At 39.1% G+C, this 20399-nt stretch overlaps 1 protein-coding gene across 2 annotated transcripts in view; it reads right to left on the reverse strand.

Moving 5' to 3' along the window:
• Positions 1-20399, reverse strand: part of dcc (DCC netrin 1 receptor) — a 1326174-nt gene that overhangs the window by 335819 nt on the left and 969956 nt on the right. For both annotated transcript variants that reach the window (XM_087994379.1, XM_087994329.1), the window contains exon 8: positions 223-379. In XM_087994379.1, coding sequence (XP_087850505.1) covers positions 223-379 — 157 coding nt within the window. The remainder of the gene's footprint in view (positions 1-222; positions 380-20399) is intronic.

The raw sequence follows: 20399 nt of genomic DNA on the forward strand, positions 1-20399 counted from the left end.
GAAACACAAAAATATTGGAGTACAAACTTTAGAAATAAAATGTTGACAGGTATTGATCAATACAGACAGCAAAAGCAACAAATTATTGGAAGAGGAAATTCCATGGATAGGATAACAACATAAAATATTTATTTGGCAATTTCAAGATGTGCAGTAATGAATGATTGGTTTGATGAAAATGTTTAAGGCACATACCTGTATGTATTTTTTGCCTGCACCTACCTGTTAACACTTTCCCTGTTGAAGTAGACTGTGTATGTCTGAATACTTCCATGTGCTTCCGCAGGTGGACGCCAGCTGAGTCGGACAAAACGGCTGGAGACAAGAACGGGGACCACATCCCGAGGGGCAGAAGGAAGGACACCAGAGTTTGGTAAGGCTGAGGATTGAGGAGGAGAGGAACTGTTCAGTGAAGGAGGTAGGCACAGGATTCTCAATGTAGGAACTTATAGGATAGATAGGATTTATGAATGAATCACGTCATTGTTAGGTTATAAGGAGCACATTAATAAACAAAGGGAGAAAAGATCAAAAGACAAGGAATAAAAACTGATAATTTCAAAATTTATAGGAATGAATTTAACATTGACAAATTAAAATATAATGGATCATCAGCACAAATAATGCAACTGCTCTGTGTATAACATAAATCTGTTATTAATGAAGGACGTGAATGTGGTAAACATTTTCCTTCTGATTATAAGCATTTCATATGGTCTGATTTATGCATTTCTTGACTTATTCAATTTTTACTTGGTTTTATTATTGATGAAAAAAGTGAGATTTGTAGAAGATATTCACCTTGTAGTTATCAGAACAGAAGAAGAATGCCAAATCAAAAGAGAGCAACAGTTTATATTACAAAAGAAAAGGATGCTGACTGGGTGCAAGTTGACTCTGTTGCACAGATGATGCCATGGAAAATGCACCAGGGAAACATTATTCTGCATGCTTTTATGTAATTCAAACAAGGTACAATGCCTGGGGATGTTCCTTTTTCTTTCAGAGGACAGGCCTCTGTGTGTGAATATATGTAGCTTCCGGTAGGTATTTATGAGCTAACTTTGTGAGCCTGATTGAAAATCTTGAATTGGTTGTTAGGGTAATGCTTAGCATATTCAAGATATTTTTCAATCTCAGATTCATATTTCATGTCAGGAATTACTTTGAGTTTTGCAAGCACAGGCTGATTGTGCACTGTTTTTCTGTACACTTTTTCTTCCCCAAACCCAGATTCCAGGTTTGCATCGGAAGTAACTCGATTAGTGAATCTCGTGCAGTAAGAATTTTAATCTTGTCCATCTACACTCCTACCTCAACAAATACCACTCTCAGCATGATGCAAGATGAGTGTTTTGCTGCCTTTGACATGAGAATTTTTTTTTCCTCAACAAGCTGATCCCTTTGCCGTCTCCTTGCCTTCAGTGTCCTCCTAGCTATCCTGTCCCTCTCACCAGCCACTTCTGCACCTCCAACATTCCCTGGCCCCTTGTCACCTCTCAATCCTTTTATTGGAATATTAGCCTCCTTTCAGCTTTCTCACACTAATCTATCCCCCGCTGAATTTCCATTAGAAGTTCAATATTGTCATCAACAATTTTAGCTGCTCAGAACAGACTGGGAAAGAAATACAAAAGCTTCTGCAGCCACACCTGTTTAGCAGCAGCTGGAGCAACTCCATATGAGCTGCTGGAAATGCAACTGAGCTAATAACTCCACTCCCATTGTCAGTACAAGCTCTGTGAGGGAATTCCCACACCATGCTAATGGTTCAGGGAAGAAAATTCAGATTATTTTTGCTTTTTATAAGTGCAGAACACTTCGAAATCTATGGAGGTTAGAAAATAGAAACAGGCATTTGGTTGAAGCATTCTGTGTCAGTGTTTCAGCCCATATAAACACAAACAGTTACCCACCCACTTGGCATAAACTACGATCCTTTCATTTACCTCAGAGATATGTATGTCATCACCAGCAACCAGTGTAAGGTAGAGAGTGGGTAAAACAATCCTTGACACATAGGTCTAACTGTTACATGCTATTGTACATAGCAGCAGATTCTCTTCCTTTAGCTTGCCATTGGTTCTATTATTACTCCCAGTAATGAATGCCATCACATTTAGGAAACTACTTTCAAAGATAGTTTAATTCGCCATTGAATCTTCATCCAAAGCAATAGCTGCACTCATGAAGTAAACATTGCTTTTAGACATTCCAAATAAGGAAGTAAAGCAAGTGTTTAATGAGAAGAATACGACAATGTTTTTGTGGTAAGAACAATATCAATTAAAGCGATACACTGATATGAGAAGTTAATGACAAGGAAATAAATAAGGGCTATGAAGTGAAATTTTAATTTCTCAGCACAAAGATAATTATGCAGCATATTTAAAGGAAATTCAAAACTATTAGAAATTTAACAAAAGACCAAATACAAAATAGAAGAGAATTCTCAGGAGGGTTTAATTGAGTAATGATCTGCAGAAAGGTTGTTAGATAAACATGGGACCACCATGAGGGCAAATTTTTGCTGTTCTATTCGAACAAATTTAATTTTCATACGAATTCATCCATTCAAATACTTGCTGACAACTTGATGATACTTATACTTTAAAGTTTGGCTTCCATATTATGGCTTCATGCACACGTGATGGAAATTTGCTGCACGCTTGCTAAAGCAAAACACAGCAATTTAATGAATAGGAGGTAACTTTAATAAGTTAGGGAGGTGATAGCTTAGTGGCGTTATTGTTGGACTGTTAATCCAGACACCCAGGTAACGTTCTGGGGACCTGGAATCAAATCCTGCCACAGCAGATGGAAGAAATTGAGTACAATATAAATCTAGAATTAAAAGTCTAATTATAACCATCAATTCATTGCTGATTGTTGGAAAAACCCATCTGGTTCACTAATGTCCTTTAGGGAAGAAACTTACCTGGTCTGGTACATATATATATGATTCCAGACCCGCAGCAATGTGGTTGACTTTTAACTGCTCTCTGCGCCATTAGGGATGAGCAATAAGTGCTGACCTAGCCAACAATGAATGTCATCCCATGAATGAATTTTAAAAAAATAACAATTTTTCAAGGCTATTTCATCAGTCTTTAGAAAAATTGAAAGGATTTTTTGATTCTGTTGCAATATTCAACACTGAATATGAGAAATGCAAATTAAAAAAAACACTTAGACCTGAATGACCCAACTCTTCTTTATTCACTCATTGGATGTGGGAGTTGCTGGCTGACCAGCATTCATTGCCCTTCCCTATTTGCCCTAGAGAAGGTTGTGGTGAGCTGCCTTCTTGAACGGCTGCGGTCCATATGCTATCGATTGTCCCACAGTGCCCTGAGGGAGGGAATTCCAGGATTTTGGCACTCAGTAAACTGCCATTTCGAAGTAAATATTTCCAAATCAAGATAGGGCTTGGAAGGGAACTTGAAGATGGTGGTGTTCCAATATGTCTTCTACTCCTGTTCGTCTAGACGGAAGGAGTTGTGGGTTTGGAAGGTGCTGTTTGATGTTCTTTTGTGAATTTCTGCAGTGCATCATGTAGCTAGTACACATTGCTGCATCAGTGGTGGAGGGAGTGGATGTTGTGTCAATCAAGCAACTGCTTTGTCCTGGATGATACCAAGCTTCTTGAGCATTGTTGGAACTGCAGTCATCCAGCAAGTGGGGAGTATTCCATCACACTCCTGACTTGTGCCTTGTAGATGGTGGACAATCTTTGGAGAGCCAGGAGGTGAGTTATTAGCTGCAGTATTCCTAGCCTTTGACCTGTTCTTGTAGCCACTGTGCTTATGTGGCTAGTCCAGTTGAGTTTCTGATCAATAGTAATCCCCACAGGTTGTTGATAGTGCGGGGCATTCAGTGATGGCAACACCATTGAATGTCAAGGAACAGTGGTTAAATTGTCTCTTATTGAAAATGCTATTGCCTGGCATTTGTGTGGTGCGAATGCTACATGTCACTTGTCAGCCTGCTAAATAAGTCTATCTTATTTACTGGGTATCACACACTTAAATGTATTTTAATGACAGGACTTTTGGCGAGTAAGTGTTATTTTGCAGAGAAGCAGGGTTCACTTGCCCAATAATTTCAGCACTTGCACATATAACTGAGCATGCATGTACTCTAGATGCCCAGTTTACTTCCTAATAACAATAAGTGATATTCATGCTGCAAATCTGGACCAATGCTCTGTCTGAAATTACTGCTTTGTAAATACATTCTCTTGTATTTATACAGACTCAAATAGATTTGTTTTGCTTATCATGTAGCATTTCAAAGAACAGTAAAAGTTCCAAAGGGAAAAGGTATTTTTGAATAGTGTCTTTCATGGCAGGCTAATAAAATTAAAAACTCCACTTTATTAATGAACATTAATTTGCAAACAATTTAACAAATTGAACTATAAATTCATTTACACTGATTTCATGTCTATACAAGTTGCAATTCTTTATCAGCCTGTATCTGATTACACTCAGAAGTCAGCTGCATCCTGGTGTTTCACAACTTCCTTATTCAGTCAGGACTGGGACCACTGTGTCATGGAGTCACAGAGCATTGAACCAGGTCCTTTAGTCCAACTAGTCCATGTGACCATGTTCCCAAACTAAACTAATCCCCATTGCCTGCATTTCACCCATATCCCTCCAAATCTTTCCTTCTAATGTACCTGTCCAACTGTCTTACAAATGCTATAAGTGTACCTGTATCCACCACTTCTGTGGTAGTTCTTTCCAAAATGAACCACTGTTTGTGTAAAGAAGTTGCCTCTCATGATCTTTTTAAATTTATTTTCTCTCGCCTTAAAAATATGCCCCATAGCTTTGAACTCCCCCGTATTAGGGAAAAGACCTTTGCTATTCATGTTACTTATGCACCTCATGATTTTATAAACCTCTGTAAGGTCATCCAACACTTCAGTAAAAAAGGTCCCAAACTATGCAACTTATTTTTATAACTCAAATCTTCTGTAGTGATTGGAATCAGGTTAACCTTGTTAACTACAAAATGCTTGACTGGGATTATTAATCTGGGCCAATCAGGGAAACCTTGGCTGATCTACATAGTCAATGTGTTTCAGGTGTAACTCAGCTCTCATTAGGGAACTGTTTCACTGGCTGGTTCCAGCCTGTGTGTTACTCTTTCACTTTGAGAAAAGGACAATGTTGGTAGGCCCTTTAGTCCAATGTGGCAGGGCTTAGAAAAAAAAAATACAACCAGGAAATACCCTTGCACTATATAAATAAAAAAATAAAGTGAAAAAAAACCCAAAAGAACAAACAAAAAGAAAACCAGGAGATTTAGAATCTCCTCAGTTCAGGGGACTGACTCTGAGTTGACTGGCCCACAGCCAGTGTACTATGGACATATAAATAAAGGTTGACTTGGTGGCAGGCCTCTGTGCGGTTATTTCACCCTCCATTCCTAACAACATCTTGGTACATCTTTTTTGAACTCTCTCCAATTTAATAATATCCTTCTAATATCAGAATGACTAGAACTACACACAGTAGAGGCCTCATCAATATCTGATACATCCACAACCCCTAAACTCCAAGCTCTGAGCAATGAAGGTAAGTATGCTAAATGCCTTCTTAACCACCAGTCTATCTGTGATGCAAATTTCAAAGAATTAATCACCTGAACCCCTATGTCTTTCTGTTCCTCAACACAACACAGGGTCCTATCATTAACTATATAAATCCTGCCACTGTTTGTTTAAGCAAATTGAAATATCACACATTTATTCAAATTTAACTCCATCTGCCACTCCTCAGCCCATTGGCTCAATTGATCAAGATCTCTTTATAGTCTTAGATATCTTATTTCACTGTCCACTATACAATCAATTTTAGTGTCAATCACAACCTACTAACCCATCCAAATTGTTTGTATAACTAACAAACAAAAGTGGACCCAGTACTGATCCTTGTGGAAGACTGCTGGTCTCAGGCCTCCAGGCTGAAAACAATCCTCTACCACTACCCTCCATCTTCTACCATAAAGTCAATTTTGTATCTAATCGGCAAGCTCACCCTGAATTCCATGAGATCTAACTTTTCAAATTAGTTTAACATGAGAAACCTTGTCAAAGGTTTTACTAAAGTCCATGTAAAAAAAAGCAACCGGTCTATCCTCAATCTTTTCGATTACTTTCCCAAAAACTTTAATCGAGTTTGTGAGACATGGTTTCCCTTGCATAAAACCATGCTAACTATCCTTTATCAGTCTCTGTCTCTCCAAATACATGCAAATCCTGTCTTTTAGAATCACTTCCAACCACTTACCCACCACGGATGCCTGTGGTTCCTAGGCTTCTCCTTATACCCTTTCTTAAATAAAGGCACAACATTAGCCACCTTCTAGTCCTTCAGTACCTCATCCATGGTAATAGATGATACAAATATTTCTGCTCGGGGCCCCACAATTTCTTTCCTAATTTCCCACAACATCCTGGGATACATTTGATCAGGCCCAAGAGATTTATCCACTGTCACGTCTTTTAAGACTTCCAGCACTTTCTCTTCTGCAATGTGAAGTGTTCTCAAAACATCAATAATTACTTCCCTGAGTCCCATGAGTATAAACTGTCCTGAAATCTCTTCCATCTCCTGAGGTTCAACGCATAGATCTTTAATAGGTCCTATTCACTCTCTAGTTGTTCTTTTGCTCTTAAGTACTTGGAGAATTTCTTTGAATTATCCTTGACTTTATCTGCCAAGGCTACCTCATATCCCCTCTTTGATCTCCTGATTGCTCTCTTGTGCTCCGGTTAGGAGTGGTCCCATGGTGCTCTGGTCAGGGCTGGGGCCACAGTGCTTGTATTCAGCTATTGGTGCTACCGGCCTGCTCTTCCTGAAAGTGGAACGGCACCACTAAAGTTGCAGTGGATCATAGGAGTGGTGACTTTTAATATTATAATAAACAAAGAAAACTGAATAGTGGGACAGAGAGGGGTCTTCTAGATTGGCAGGAATAATGTTAGTGGCCCTCGCATGGGAGATGTAGAGGGGCACCATGTTTTCACAGAGGAACCAAGGAGCCTTCTCAAGGGAGAAGGTTGAAGGGAGTGACGGCAACAGTGGCATGCCAGATGACTTGATGTGGCTGATTAAGGTCAGTGAATGCATCTTCATACGGTCCACCTCTCCACTGACCTCTCATGCTATCCAGTGCACTACACCCCCATCACTTATTCTTTAGCAGCCCTAAAGGCTCAGGCATAATAGCCAGATACTCTATCTCATCCTCACATACCTACCAATGATGCCACTGAACTGCTGCACTTCCACATACCTCCATACAGTTGTGGCAAGCACATAATCAAATTGCAGTGCAACTGAAACAGCAGATTCAACTGAAACTGAATTGCTCCAGTTTCCGTAACATTATCTATAATCTGAATCTTGTGGCCAGTATCTTTTTCTTTATACTGTGAAGTTACCATGATATTTTTCCGGTGCTCTCCTCTTCCATCTCATTTGTTGAGGTCTATAAAAGTACTCCCATATTGTTCATTTCGAGCCTACAATTGAAACATTGCTCCACTTCTGTGATAAAAGGTTTTCAGAACCAAGAGTGTGCAGAATGAACCAATCAGCATTAACAGAGACAAAAATTACTGAGATTATGGGAGTTGAGCTCCCTGCCAACAATGGGCAAGAATCTTATGATTACCATCTCAGGGGTTCTTGCAGTTAATGTATATGATATTGCAATCACTCAGTTTTCAGTTTATCTGCAGAAACAAAATAAGGTTTACAGAAACACTGCAGAACATCTTAACCTTACACCTGAAACAAACACAAGATCATTAGAGTGGGCTGAAACCTACTGTCCTTTCATGCTGGCATGAAGTCTGAGCAATGTGAATGAAATAATCCGCATCAATAGCCTCAGACACAAAAGAGAGGAAACAGAATCAACTATCCTTTCCACTGCTTGTTTTTAAACAGAAAACCCACATTAAAAATGCAGTTGGTTGATTAGTCATATAAATTTTGTCTTTAGTGCCTTAAATATTGGATTTTGTCATTAACCTGAGAATTATATTTTAGAGTTATAGGTTTATACAGTGTAGAAAGAGACCTTCTGGTCCAAACTGCTCATGCCGACCATAATGCCAAACTAAACTAGTCCCAACTGCCTGCCTGTGGCCCATATCCTTCTAAACATTTATTCTTCATGTACTTATCTAAATGTCTTTTGAATGTTGTAACTGCACCTGCATCCAACGCTGCCTCTGAAAGTTCATTCCACACATGAACCATTCTCTGTGTAAAAAGAAACTGCCCCTCGTGTCTTTTTAAAATCTTTCTCCTCTGACCTTAAAAATGTGTCCCTTAATCTTGAAATCCACCCCCCTTCCCCCATCGGGGAAAAGACACATGCCATTTAACTTATCTATACCCCCTACAATTTGACAAACCTTTGTAAGGTCACCTCTCAATTTCTTATGCTCCAGTAAAAAAATCTCAGCCTTTGCAGACTATTTTTATAACTCTAATCCTCCATCCCTACCAATATCTTGGTAAATCTCTTCTAAACCCTCTTTAGCTTAATAATAAGCTTCCTATATCATGGAGACCAGAACTGAAAAGGGTACTCCCGAAGAGGCATCACCAACGTCTTGTACAACCTTAACGTAACATCACAATTTCTATACTGAGCAATGAAGGCAAGCACGCTAAATGCTTTCTTAACCACAGTTTCTATATGTGATGCAAACTTCAAAGAATTATGTACCTGAACCCCTCAAACTCTCTGTTTCACAGCACCATCCAAGGCCCTTCTATGAATTGTGTAAGTCCTGCCCTTGTTGATTTTACCAAAATGCAATACCTCGCATTTGTCTAAACTCAATTCTGCTGCTACTCTTCAGTCCATTGTCTCAATTGATTAGGATTTGTTTGTAATCTGAGATAACCTTCTTCACTGACCACTACCACAATTTTGGTGTCATCCGCAAATTTACGAATCATGCCTCCTGTATTCTTATCCAAATCATTAATAGAAATAATGTTTTGTTGTGATAATGCATAATTAGTGACATTTGCAAACATGCCAAGATTGAATATACCTAACATGTGGAAAAGTATGTCATATGCCAGTAAGACAGGTGAAGTAGTAGGACAGAAATGTGTAGTCAAATGTTTGTAGATTTTAGTTTCAAAGCTATAAGGTAGAAGATTATGAATTATTTTAACTCTCGTGACTAGTACTGCCACTAACCAAAGACAAATAATAAATTAACATTCCATTTTCAAAATATACCAATGGAATAAGCACATGGACTATTAATTAGTAACCTTATTTGTTTGTACCAGTAATTCATTTTGAATTAATCTATGCTGTATTCTTTATTGAAAATCAAACCACATCACCACTATCTACAGTCAGAAACAATTAATGGTAATCTGCATTAAGTTTTATCTGTTTCATATATACATCTTATACTCTGCTACATAAACAAGTTTATTGATTGTTCATAAAGAGGCCACTGGCTGCACATACCGATAATAAACTTGGTGTAAGCCAACAAATGCTATTCAGGTTAAACATTGGTGAATAGCTTATGAGACATACAAGTGCAATCAAACTTCAGACTCACATAAAATAATGCAGCAAAAGTCTATACTGTTGAGTACACAAAATCTTTAATAGATGCGGCATTAGATTTCCTAGGTACTGGTAATGTCCATACAGTCCAATAAATCTGACCTTTCTTTATAAAGCATATGCAAAGCTTGCATTTATATATTATCTTTCTCATGCTCAGTATGTGCTAAAATAGTTTACAATTAATGAAGTACTTTTGAAAAATAGCCACCACCTTAAAGCATAGCAGTCAACCTATGTACCATAAGGTCCCGCATACAGTAGAGAGATAAATTTGGCAAAAAAAAAGATGTTCAACCCTATCCTGATATTGGTGGAAAATCATGGTTAAAAAACAAATAGACCAGAGAATAAGTAAATATGCAACTGATTTGAAATATACACAAAATCTATAGAGACCTTAATCGAGAAACAGGCAATTAGGTCCAACTGTCGTTATTGATTATACACATAAGCAAACTTATTCATCATATTTTACTATTGATAAGTTCAGAACTGTGTTTTGTCTGAGATTATAGACACCCACAAATAAGTCACTGCCAAGTCCTGCAGCAGGCTTCAGTCTGACCCACCAGCTGTGTTACTCAAAGATCTTCACAGTTACCAAGTAACAGCTAATGTTGAACAGTCATTGTGGCTTGTTTTGTGTGCAGAGAGCTGTATTTTCCCAATTCAACTCACATATAAACACCCACTCCACAAAAGAAAATGATTACATTTCATCTATGGATTCATTTGGACCATTCTAGCCTTGCTTTCCGGCCACAAAGTGACAAAAATAATTGTCAGAAGATCCTGCCCTTTTCTCTAATTATGGTCTTCTGTGTATCACCATTATAAGCCAAAATTGTCATAATAGATCCCTCTATTCACACAGAACACAATATTTCCCATGATTAACCCACTCCACAATCATCTGCAGCCTCTGATCTAATGCAGCTAATCATTCCTCAAGTGATGGGTAAGTGGGATTCCAACCTGATGTAATAACACCAGCTCGAGTGCCAAATTCAGTGTACTTAATGCAATCTGGAGACACCAGAATAGTCATGCAGATTGATTATAATTGTTGGTTCTTCCACTTTATATTTCTTCCTCTGAATAATATGTTGACTTGGTTTGATAAATGATTTCATTAGCATCAGCTGTCCTCCGGTGCTTCAGCCAAACAGTCATTATTCATATACAATGTAGATCAGCACCTGTATCCACACCCCACGACCCTTTATAACCCCTATGTAAATTTAATGATAATTCATGCCAACCATACTCCCATACCCTTTGCCCTTATATTTTACCATAACATTGAAAAATTAGTACTCACACTCAAAACAACATTTACTCAGTTCTTTGTGTACATAATGCATCACATTAACACATACTTTACTTGAATGCTTAATCTTTTATAACAACAAGTAATTAAACTTATCATTACAACCACTTTAAAGAATCCATAACCACTTGGATCTCAGTCCAGCTGAAATGGCAAACACCTTACTGTAATAATGGATGGCTATGAAGTCAGTCATGAAGCAGTAATCTAGTGATGAAAACCCTCAGCGGACGTAAATAAGTAGCAACCAACATTTATTTTTAATTCTGCAGATGGTTTATTTGAAAATTTTAAAGAGCAGAAGTTTTAAATGTTTTGTTAAATTGACAGCTTTCTTTGTCAATCGCTTCTTAACATTCTTGACAAGATTGTCTTGACATTTTTGATAGGTCTTCTTGTTAAGTCCCCTTGACAGTTGCTTTTGACAATGTTAACAATTTTACGTTGATTTTGATAGGTCTATTGACAGCTCCAGTGAGATTGACAATTGATAAATACAAGCACCTATTTACTCACATTCATACCTATTTTCAACCAAACATAAAGAGTAGCTTAACTTTTCAAAGAGTTCCCTGCCTATCCAAAGAAATCCATAAAGTTTACACCTGCTCTTACAAACTCTACTCCACATAGTTCTCATGATTTCTCATTACTAGGCTACCACAATAGGAAAAAGTCTAATGTTTTAGAATATCAAAGGAGAGGAATTTGGATAAGATCATGTGAAAATGCTAAAGTATTGTATATCAAACTCAAGGCAATAGGTTTGAGGGGATGCATTATGAATATACCATGATTATGCACTGAATAGAAACAAGCTAGATGTTATACAAAACAAGGAAAGTTAGGGAATACTATTCTAAGGATATGATACATGCAAGAAATATACATTAAAGGCAGAAATTCAGGTTTGAAAAGATTATAAGTTCCAGGAATAAGCATTTTTTGCGCACTCCTAATTGCTCAGAGTACAGTTAAGAATCAACCACATTGTTGTGGGTCTGGAGTCACATGTACACCAGACCAGGTAAGGATGGCAGCTTCCTTCCCTCAAGGATATTAATGAATCAGATGGGATTTTCTCCAACAATTAACAGGGGATTCATGGTCACCATTAATTCCGGATTTTCTTTGATTGAATTCAAATTCTACCATCTGCTGGGGTGGGATTTGAACCTGGAACTCCAGAACATTACCTTGGTCTCTGGATAACAGACCAATGATAATAGCACCTCCCCACAATTCCAGGTTTTTTCCCAAAAGTAATGAGTCACAGAATCACAGAGCTGTTATGGTGCAGGAGCAATTCAGCCCATTGTGCCCGCACTGGGTCTATAACCTCATGCCATTCTTGTCTTATTCCCGTATACCAGCACTCCATTTCTATCTAAGTAATCATCCAATGTCCTCTTGGATGCCTCAATTGAACCTGCCTCCACCATATTTCCAGGCACCATACTTGGTGTATAAAAATGTTTTTCACGTCACCCTTGCTTTGTTTGCATATCACTTTAAATCTATGCCCTCTCTTTCTTTATCTTTTACGAGCAGGAATAATATCTCCCTATCTATTCTGTGTAGACTGCTCCTAATTTTGAAAGATGGATAGATTCTTGATTAGTAGGGAATCAAGGGTCATGGAGAGCAGGCAGGAGAATGAGGTTGAGAAACATATCAGCCATAATCAATTGATATAACAAACCCAATGAACTAAGTGGCCTAATTCTGCTCCTGTGTCTTATGGTTTCATAAGCTAAAGCCTCAATCAAATCTCCTCTCAGCCTTCTTCTCTCCAAGGAAACTGGCCCAATGCCTACAAACGATCCTCATAACTGAAGTTTCTCATTTCTGGTGCTATTGTTGCAAATTGCTCCCGTACTCTCTCCAATGCTTTCACATTTGGTGGCCAGAACTGTACACAATACTCCAACTGTGTTTGTACAAGTTCACAATCACCTTTTTGCTGTTGTACTGTATACCAATTAATAAATAGGGTCTGCTTTATTAATTGCTCTCCATCTGTCCTGCTGGCTTCAATAATCTGTGCACAGACACAACTTGGTCCGCCTTCTCCTGCACCCCTTTTAGAATTGTATTATCGACACAGCCCAAAGCCAGTCATTTACAGTTAAAGCCATTTCACATCATTCATTGTTCGTTGGCACCTCAGCTTATGACCAATAAAAACAAATAACTGTCAGCTGACTAGCTTTAGTGACTGCTGAAGCACATAGAAAAACCATTAGATTAGATGTCAGAATGCATCAGTCACATCACCTCACCAAATAGGACTAGAAAGATACCCAGATTAACTGAACTTCAGCTATATGATATCCAGGAATTGTTTCCATTATGGTATTAGTCTTGTAACTTGGGTGACAAAAATGATATATTTAGCAGTTTTCTTGAGTAGATATATAGAAGAACACATTTGGTGGGCACAATATCAAGATGTAGGGAGGGCTTTTAAAACTGATAAAGCTGATTGCTTCTTCAACTCCCCTGAAAATCAGCCCATTGCTGGTGCATATGTATCCTCCACAGGTGGTCCATGTCAATACCTTGTTGTCTTGCAACATTATGGACTAAGTTATGCTAGTTTGATGAGATCTCTTACCTGTGATTTGTCTGGATATCAAAATCCAGTACCAAATATTGTTTGCACATATGGGCACACGCAGGTGACACATTGACAGGATGGTAGCTTGATGTTATTCTGCACAAATGAATGAATGAATGAATTAAACAGTTCTATGTACAGGAGTATTTGGGTAAAGTAAACATTAGTCCCTTAGAAAGACTGGGGAATTAATATTGGAAACAAGGAAACTACAGAAACTTTGAAGAAGTATTTTATAATTGTGTTCATAACAGAACACAGAAGCATGCTAAAAATAAAGGGGAAGTAAAAAGGAAGGAAACAAAAACAATCATTAGAGAGAAAAAAAAGAGAAAAAAATAACATGACTGACAGGTTCCCTAGTCTCATCCTCTAAGGGACTGATGCTCTCTGTTGCCATTCTTTTCCAATCTTATATATACATGTAGAAGCTTTCATACTCTGTATATCCTGCTTGTTTTCTCTCATACCACAATTTCTGCCACTTTACTTTATTATATTTTCTAGTTTCTAAAATGTTTCCAATCTTTCTGATTTACTACTTGTCTTTGCAACTTGGTATATCTTTTTCTTTCAATTTTAACTATCACTGAAGTTAGAGTGAAGTAACAGGGGAATCCCAGCAAAATTTCTGGGCAGTTTACTGCTGGGATCATGTAATTGACATATACAGGGGCACCCTTCTGACAAAGCAGGTGTCAGTAGTAACAAAAATCTCAACGTATATGATAATGAGCTACCTGACCAGATCGACATGTTAACCTACATTTGTCCTGGAAAAGATTTGGGCTGGTTAAGATCGAACATCTGCTGTAAATAAATTTGCAAATATTCTGTGTACTGTTTTTTTAAAAGAAGGAAACAACTTAATCCAGAAATTCCATCTGCAGAGCTTCATCAACCAGTGCAACAGCTGGTACTCATCCCTTTGACAACACAAAGACTTCTGACCATAGATCTCCACTGGGATTGCAAGCTCTCTGACTCTATCTGTGAGAGTGCATTACATCTCTTGTCAAGATTATATTTTGTGAAGCCAGATCACTGGTGGACATGTTTTGCAAATTAATAAAAGGAAATGCATGCACTCAGAACTCGCAACAACATATGGTGTTTAAAACTAAGAGGATTTCCTCACCACAAGGATTCAGATTAATTTATTTTTATCATTTTTCTCTCCTATCTTACCATTCTTCAAAGAGCATGTTGACTTTTTGCTTGGGGCTAGTTCTTCAGGTATTTTTCCCCTTCTAGACTTACAAACATTCACAAATTATCCTTGTCATTGATAAGCATCAAACTATGCAACAATGGAAGGAGCTAAAGCAAACCAAATCTCGCTTGTGCCCAAAATTAATTCATAGTCACTTCTAGGAGGCTTTTCTTAGATAGGTTATCCCCCATAATCAACTTTGCAGGCCCATCTGTACAGTTACCACAACAGTTAAATCAATCCTCCTCATCTCCATTCAGCTCATTGAGAATTAACCAAGGACAGAACTCACATTCTCTTCAGTCTCCTTTGATGAAATTCAGTTTTCCCTATCCATTTCTCGATAACATATCTATCAATCCACATTACTTTTAAAGCATAGAAGGGAAAAATACTTTCACACTGCACCACATCCTACTTTTACAAGTATTACTGAAGATCATCACTCGGATCATGCAGGAAGTAGCCCAGAGCACTATCTTCTTCCATATGAATACTGATGATCAATTGTACTTACCAAATAAACAGGCAGAAGAGAACATTTCTAATGAAATATTACCATTCTATAGGTCAATTAATATTTGCATTTATATTCAAAGTGAAACATGTTGATACCACCAAAGTCACATCACTAACTGAGGAGTTAGAGGAATTACACAGTGCCCGGGGTATTGTCTCTTCAAAGAAATATTAAACCAAAGCTCCTTCTGTTCTCTCAAATAGATAGAACATAGAACATAGAACATAGAAGAATACAGCGCAGTACAGGCCCTTTGGCCCTCGATGTTGCGCCGATCCAAGCCCACCTAACCTATACTAACCCACTATCCTCCATATACCTATCCAATGCCCGCTTAAATGCCCATAAAGAGGGAGAGTCCACCACTGCTGCTGGCAGGGCATTCCATGAACTTACGACTCGCTGAGTGAAGAACCTACCCCTAACTTCAGTCCTATATCTACCCCCCCTTAATTTAAAGCTATGCCCCCTTGTAATACCCGACTCCATACGCGGGAAAAGGTTCACACTGTCAACCCTATCTAACCCCCTAATCATCTTGTACACCTCAATCAAGTCACCCCTAAACCTTCTTTTCTCTAATGAAAACAACCCCAAGTGTCTCAGTCTATCCTCATACGATCTTCCTTCCATACCAGGCAACATCCTGGTAAACCTCCTCTGCACCCGTTCCAGTGCCTCCACATCCTTCCTATAGTATGGCGACCAAAACTGCACACAATATTCCAGATGCGGCCGCACCAGAGTTTTATACAACTGCATCATGACCTCAGGACTCCGGAACTCAATTCCTCTACCAATATGCCTTCCTCACCGCACTATTTACCTGGGTGGCAACTTTCAGAGATCTGTGTACATGGACACCAAGATCCCTCTGCTCATCCACACTACCAAGTATCCGACCATTAGCCCAGTACCCCATCTTTTTGTTATTCTTCCCAAAGTGAATCACCTCACATTTAGCTACATTGAATTCCATTTGCCACCTTTCTGCCCAGCTCTGCAGCTTCTCTATATCCTGCTGTAACCTGCCACATCCTTCCTCACTGTCAACAACTCCTCCGACTTTCGTATCATCCGCAAACTTGCTCACCCAACCTTCTAACCCCTCTTCCAGGTCATTTATAAAAATGACAAACAGCAATGGTCCCAAAACAGATCCTTGCGGAACACCGCTAGTGACGGCACTCCATGAAGAAACTTTGCCATCAACTACTACCCTCTGTCTTCTTCCATCCAGCCAATTCCTAATCCAAACCTCCAACTCACCCTCAATGCCATATCTCCGTATTTTCTGCAGTAGCCTACCATGGGGAACCTTATCAAACGCCTTACTAAAATCCATATATACCACATCTACCGCTTTCCCCTCATCAACCTCCTTCGTCACCTACAGAAAGATCCTACAGAAATGGTGTGCCAAAAAGTACAGAGGTACTCCTAGCTTTATGATTAATATTTATCCTGCGATTAAGATTACTAAGCACAGATTGTCTCACCATTATCAAGATGCCGTTTGCAAGAGTTTATTATTCACAATGTGGTCTCCTCTATGCTGGGGAGATGAAACATAGAACTGGGTGACCATTCTGCAGAACACCTAGGTTGTGTCCATATAAATGACCCTGAGCTACCAGTTACCTGCGACTTCAACACACCACTGTGCACCCTGGCCAACATCTCTGTCTTGGGCTTGCTGCAGTGCTCCAGTGAAGCACAGCATAAGTTGAAAGAACAGCACCTCGTTTTCTACTTGGGGACCCTGCAGCCCTCAGGACTCAAAATTGAGTTCAATAATTTTAGAACATGAACACCTCCTTCCATGCCTTTACGTACCTCCACACCCCAGGGCCCTGTCATCATGGGCTGCTTTCAGCACAGACAAACTATTTTCATTTACCTACAGTCTCCATTAGCAGCTCTTCCTCCTTCCTGGCTTACCATTATCCATCCTTCTGTCTGTCTAACTATCTTTCTCTCTCTATCTCCACTTATTGCTACCCCTTTTACCCTGCTTCCCATCCCTTGTCTTGAGCAAATATACTGCCTTTTCCTAGCTTCAATCAGTTCTGAGAAAGGATCATTGAACCAGAGATATTAACCCCTCTCTTTCTTTTCAGTTTTTTTTCCCTCATGCCACATTTATTTACATTTCTTGCGACCTTCTTTGATTACTTATGTGATAATTGTGTACCATATAGATTGTTACCATTTGGAAATTTGGATTTTTAAAATAGAGACAGATGGATTTCAGTTTTCGGTCTGTGAAGGCAACATTTTTTTTAAGAGGTCAGAAAGTCATTTGAGAAATAAAAAGACTGCAAGCTATGTTACAAGCTTCCTCTGTGCCTAGCCAGATGTCTGTGTTGAAAGCAGTTTGTCAGGGGAGCATAGCGATTTGTTTCGAATTCAGTTCAGACGTATCAGCTTTCAGTTTCATTCCAACAGAGAATAGAAGGTTTCAATTCACAAGAATAGTTTCACTTTAGTGGAAGAGCAGGTTATTTTGTGAAGCTTTGAGTGTTTGTAAAAAAATGGATTGAGTTTAAAAGCAGGGAGGTTATGTTGTAGCTGTATAGGGTGTGGGTGAGGTCACACCTGGAGTACTGAGTGCACTTTTGGTCTCCTTTATTGACAAGGGATGAACTGGCATTACAAGGGGTGCAGAGGAGGTTCACTAGGTTAATTCTGGAGTCGAGGGGGTTGGCTTATGAGGAGAGACTGGGTAGATTGGGATTATATTCACTGAAATTTAGAAAAATTGTGGGGGAGGTTTATAGAAACATATAAAATTATGAAGGGAATAGATAAGATAGAAGTAGACAGGATGTTTCCATTGGCGGATGATACTAGGACAAGAGGGCATAGCCTCAAGATCAGAGGGAGGAAATTTAGGACTGAATTGAGAATGAACTTCTTCACCCAGAGGGTTGTGGATCTATGGAATTCCTTGCCCAGTGAAGTAGATGAGGTTTCCTCATTAAATGCTTTTAAATCTAACACAGATAATTATTTGAACAGTAAATGAATTAAGGGTTATGGTGAGCGGGTGGGTAAGTGGAGCTGAGGCCATGAAAAGCTCATGATCCTACTGAATGGCAGGATAGGCTCAGGGTGGGGGGTGGGGACAGATGGCCTATATTCCTACTCCTGCTCCTAGTTCTTATGTTGTTATATTCTTGCGCAGAAGTTTTCAAATTGTGAGAACTGCGAAACAATTTAGGTCAACAGACCTGGAAAGAAGTCTTCAAACTGTGTTTGCAAACAGGGAAACATGGAAGAGTCATTTTAGTAAGAAATTAAAGAAATACATTGACTGAATGTGTTTAGAAGCACATGCGTTAGATTTCTGAGGCATTGGTACCAATTCTGGGACAGATGGAACTTGTACACGTTGGACAGGTTACATTTTAACAGGGTCAAAAAGTGGGTGCAGGAAAAGCACAGCAGGTCAGGCAACATCTGAGAAGGAGGAGAGTCAAAGTTTTGAGTGTAAGCCCTTCATCAGGAATATGGGGGTGTGAGGGGTGTCAAGGGGACTGAGAGATAAATAAGAGGGTGTGGGTGGGGCCAGGGGAGGAGGGGGGGAAAGGCAGCTAGTAAGGTGATAAGTGGATGCAGGTGGGAGGTGATGAGCAGAGGGTGGAGCGGGTAGGTGGGAAGGAACATGGACAGGTAGGACAGTTCAAGAGGGCGGTGCCAAGTTGGAGGGTTGGATCTGAGATAAGGTAGGGGGAAAGGAGATGAGGAAACTGGTGAAATCAACATTGATGCTGTGTGGTTGGAGGGTCCCTCGATGGAAAATGAGGTGTTCTTCTTCCAGGTGTCGGGTGGCTAGGATTTAGTGGTGGAGGAGGCCCAGGACTTGCATGGCCTTGGCAGAATGGGAGGGAGAATTGAAGTGGTACATTTTAACAGGACTGGGACTGATATCCTTGCAGAATGATTTGTAAGGTCAGTTGGATGGGTTGCAACTAGCTGTCAGGATTGGGAACATGAGGGGTAAACTGAAAGGGAGGGTAATGTTTCGAACAGGAAGTAGAAAAGGTGTTAGTGAGACAAGAAAACAAGAGAAACAAGGCTGAGCATCGAGTACAATTTAAAGTTGGCATTATGTCAAAGAGACAAAGCTAAGAGTGAACAAGCTGAATGCATGCAGCAATTGCAACAAGGTCAATGATTGAAAGGTGCAAATAGAGATAAATGGCTATGATCTAATTGACATTACAGAAACATGGCTACATAGTGATCAGGACTGATAATTGAGCATTCAGAGATGTTTAGGAGGGACAGACAAGAAGGAACAGGGGGTGTAGTTGCCCTGATAATTTGAGAGAGGGTCAGTAAATTAGCAAGGGAGAGTGTCAGACCAGAAGAATAATGAGCAAAATATGTTTAAGTGAAACTAAGAAACAGCAAGGGCAGCAGAAATTAGTTCAAGTTATAAATCAGCTACTGAATGGTAATGGTAGTGTAGGCATAACATTAATCAGGAGGTGAGAGAAGCATGTAATATGGGCGATATCATTTTCATGGTGCCTTCAGTCTACACACACTGTGTCAACCAATTGAGCACTAAAAGTGTTGAGGACAGTTTCTGAAGTAAGCTGGAGATGGTTTTCTAGAGCAGTATGTTGAGGAGCTGACAAGAGCTATTTCACATATAAAAAGTAAAGAAAAAGATCTAATTAATAATCCTACTATAAAAGAATATTTAGGCATGAATACCCACCATATGAATTTTACATTATGTTTGAAAGTGAGGTAGTTCATCCTGTAGTAAGAGTGTCCAATTTAAATAAGGGAAATCACGGTCGCATAAGACACAAATTAGTTGCAGTGGATTGGGAAAATACATTCATAGGCATGACTGCACATTGAGAATGGATCGTCGTTAAAGAACAATTACAGGGCTTACTATGCAAAAGTGCAAAAACTTTATAAAAAGGGGTCAGTCACCCATGGCCAACAAAGGAAGCAAAGGATCATAGAAGATTATAAGAAAAAGCCAATAAAGATGCCTGAAAGTGTCATAAATCATAGGATTGGCAAGTTTTTAGATTACAGTAAAGGAGAACAA

This window comes from Chiloscyllium plagiosum, unplaced genomic scaffold (genome assembly GCF_037043375.1).
Source record: "Chiloscyllium plagiosum isolate Xiang-an unplaced genomic scaffold, Cpla_swu_hap1 HiC_scaffold_1, whole genome shotgun sequence".
Taxonomy (NCBI): domain Eukaryota; kingdom Metazoa; phylum Chordata; class Chondrichthyes; order Orectolobiformes; family Hemiscylliidae; genus Chiloscyllium; species Chiloscyllium plagiosum.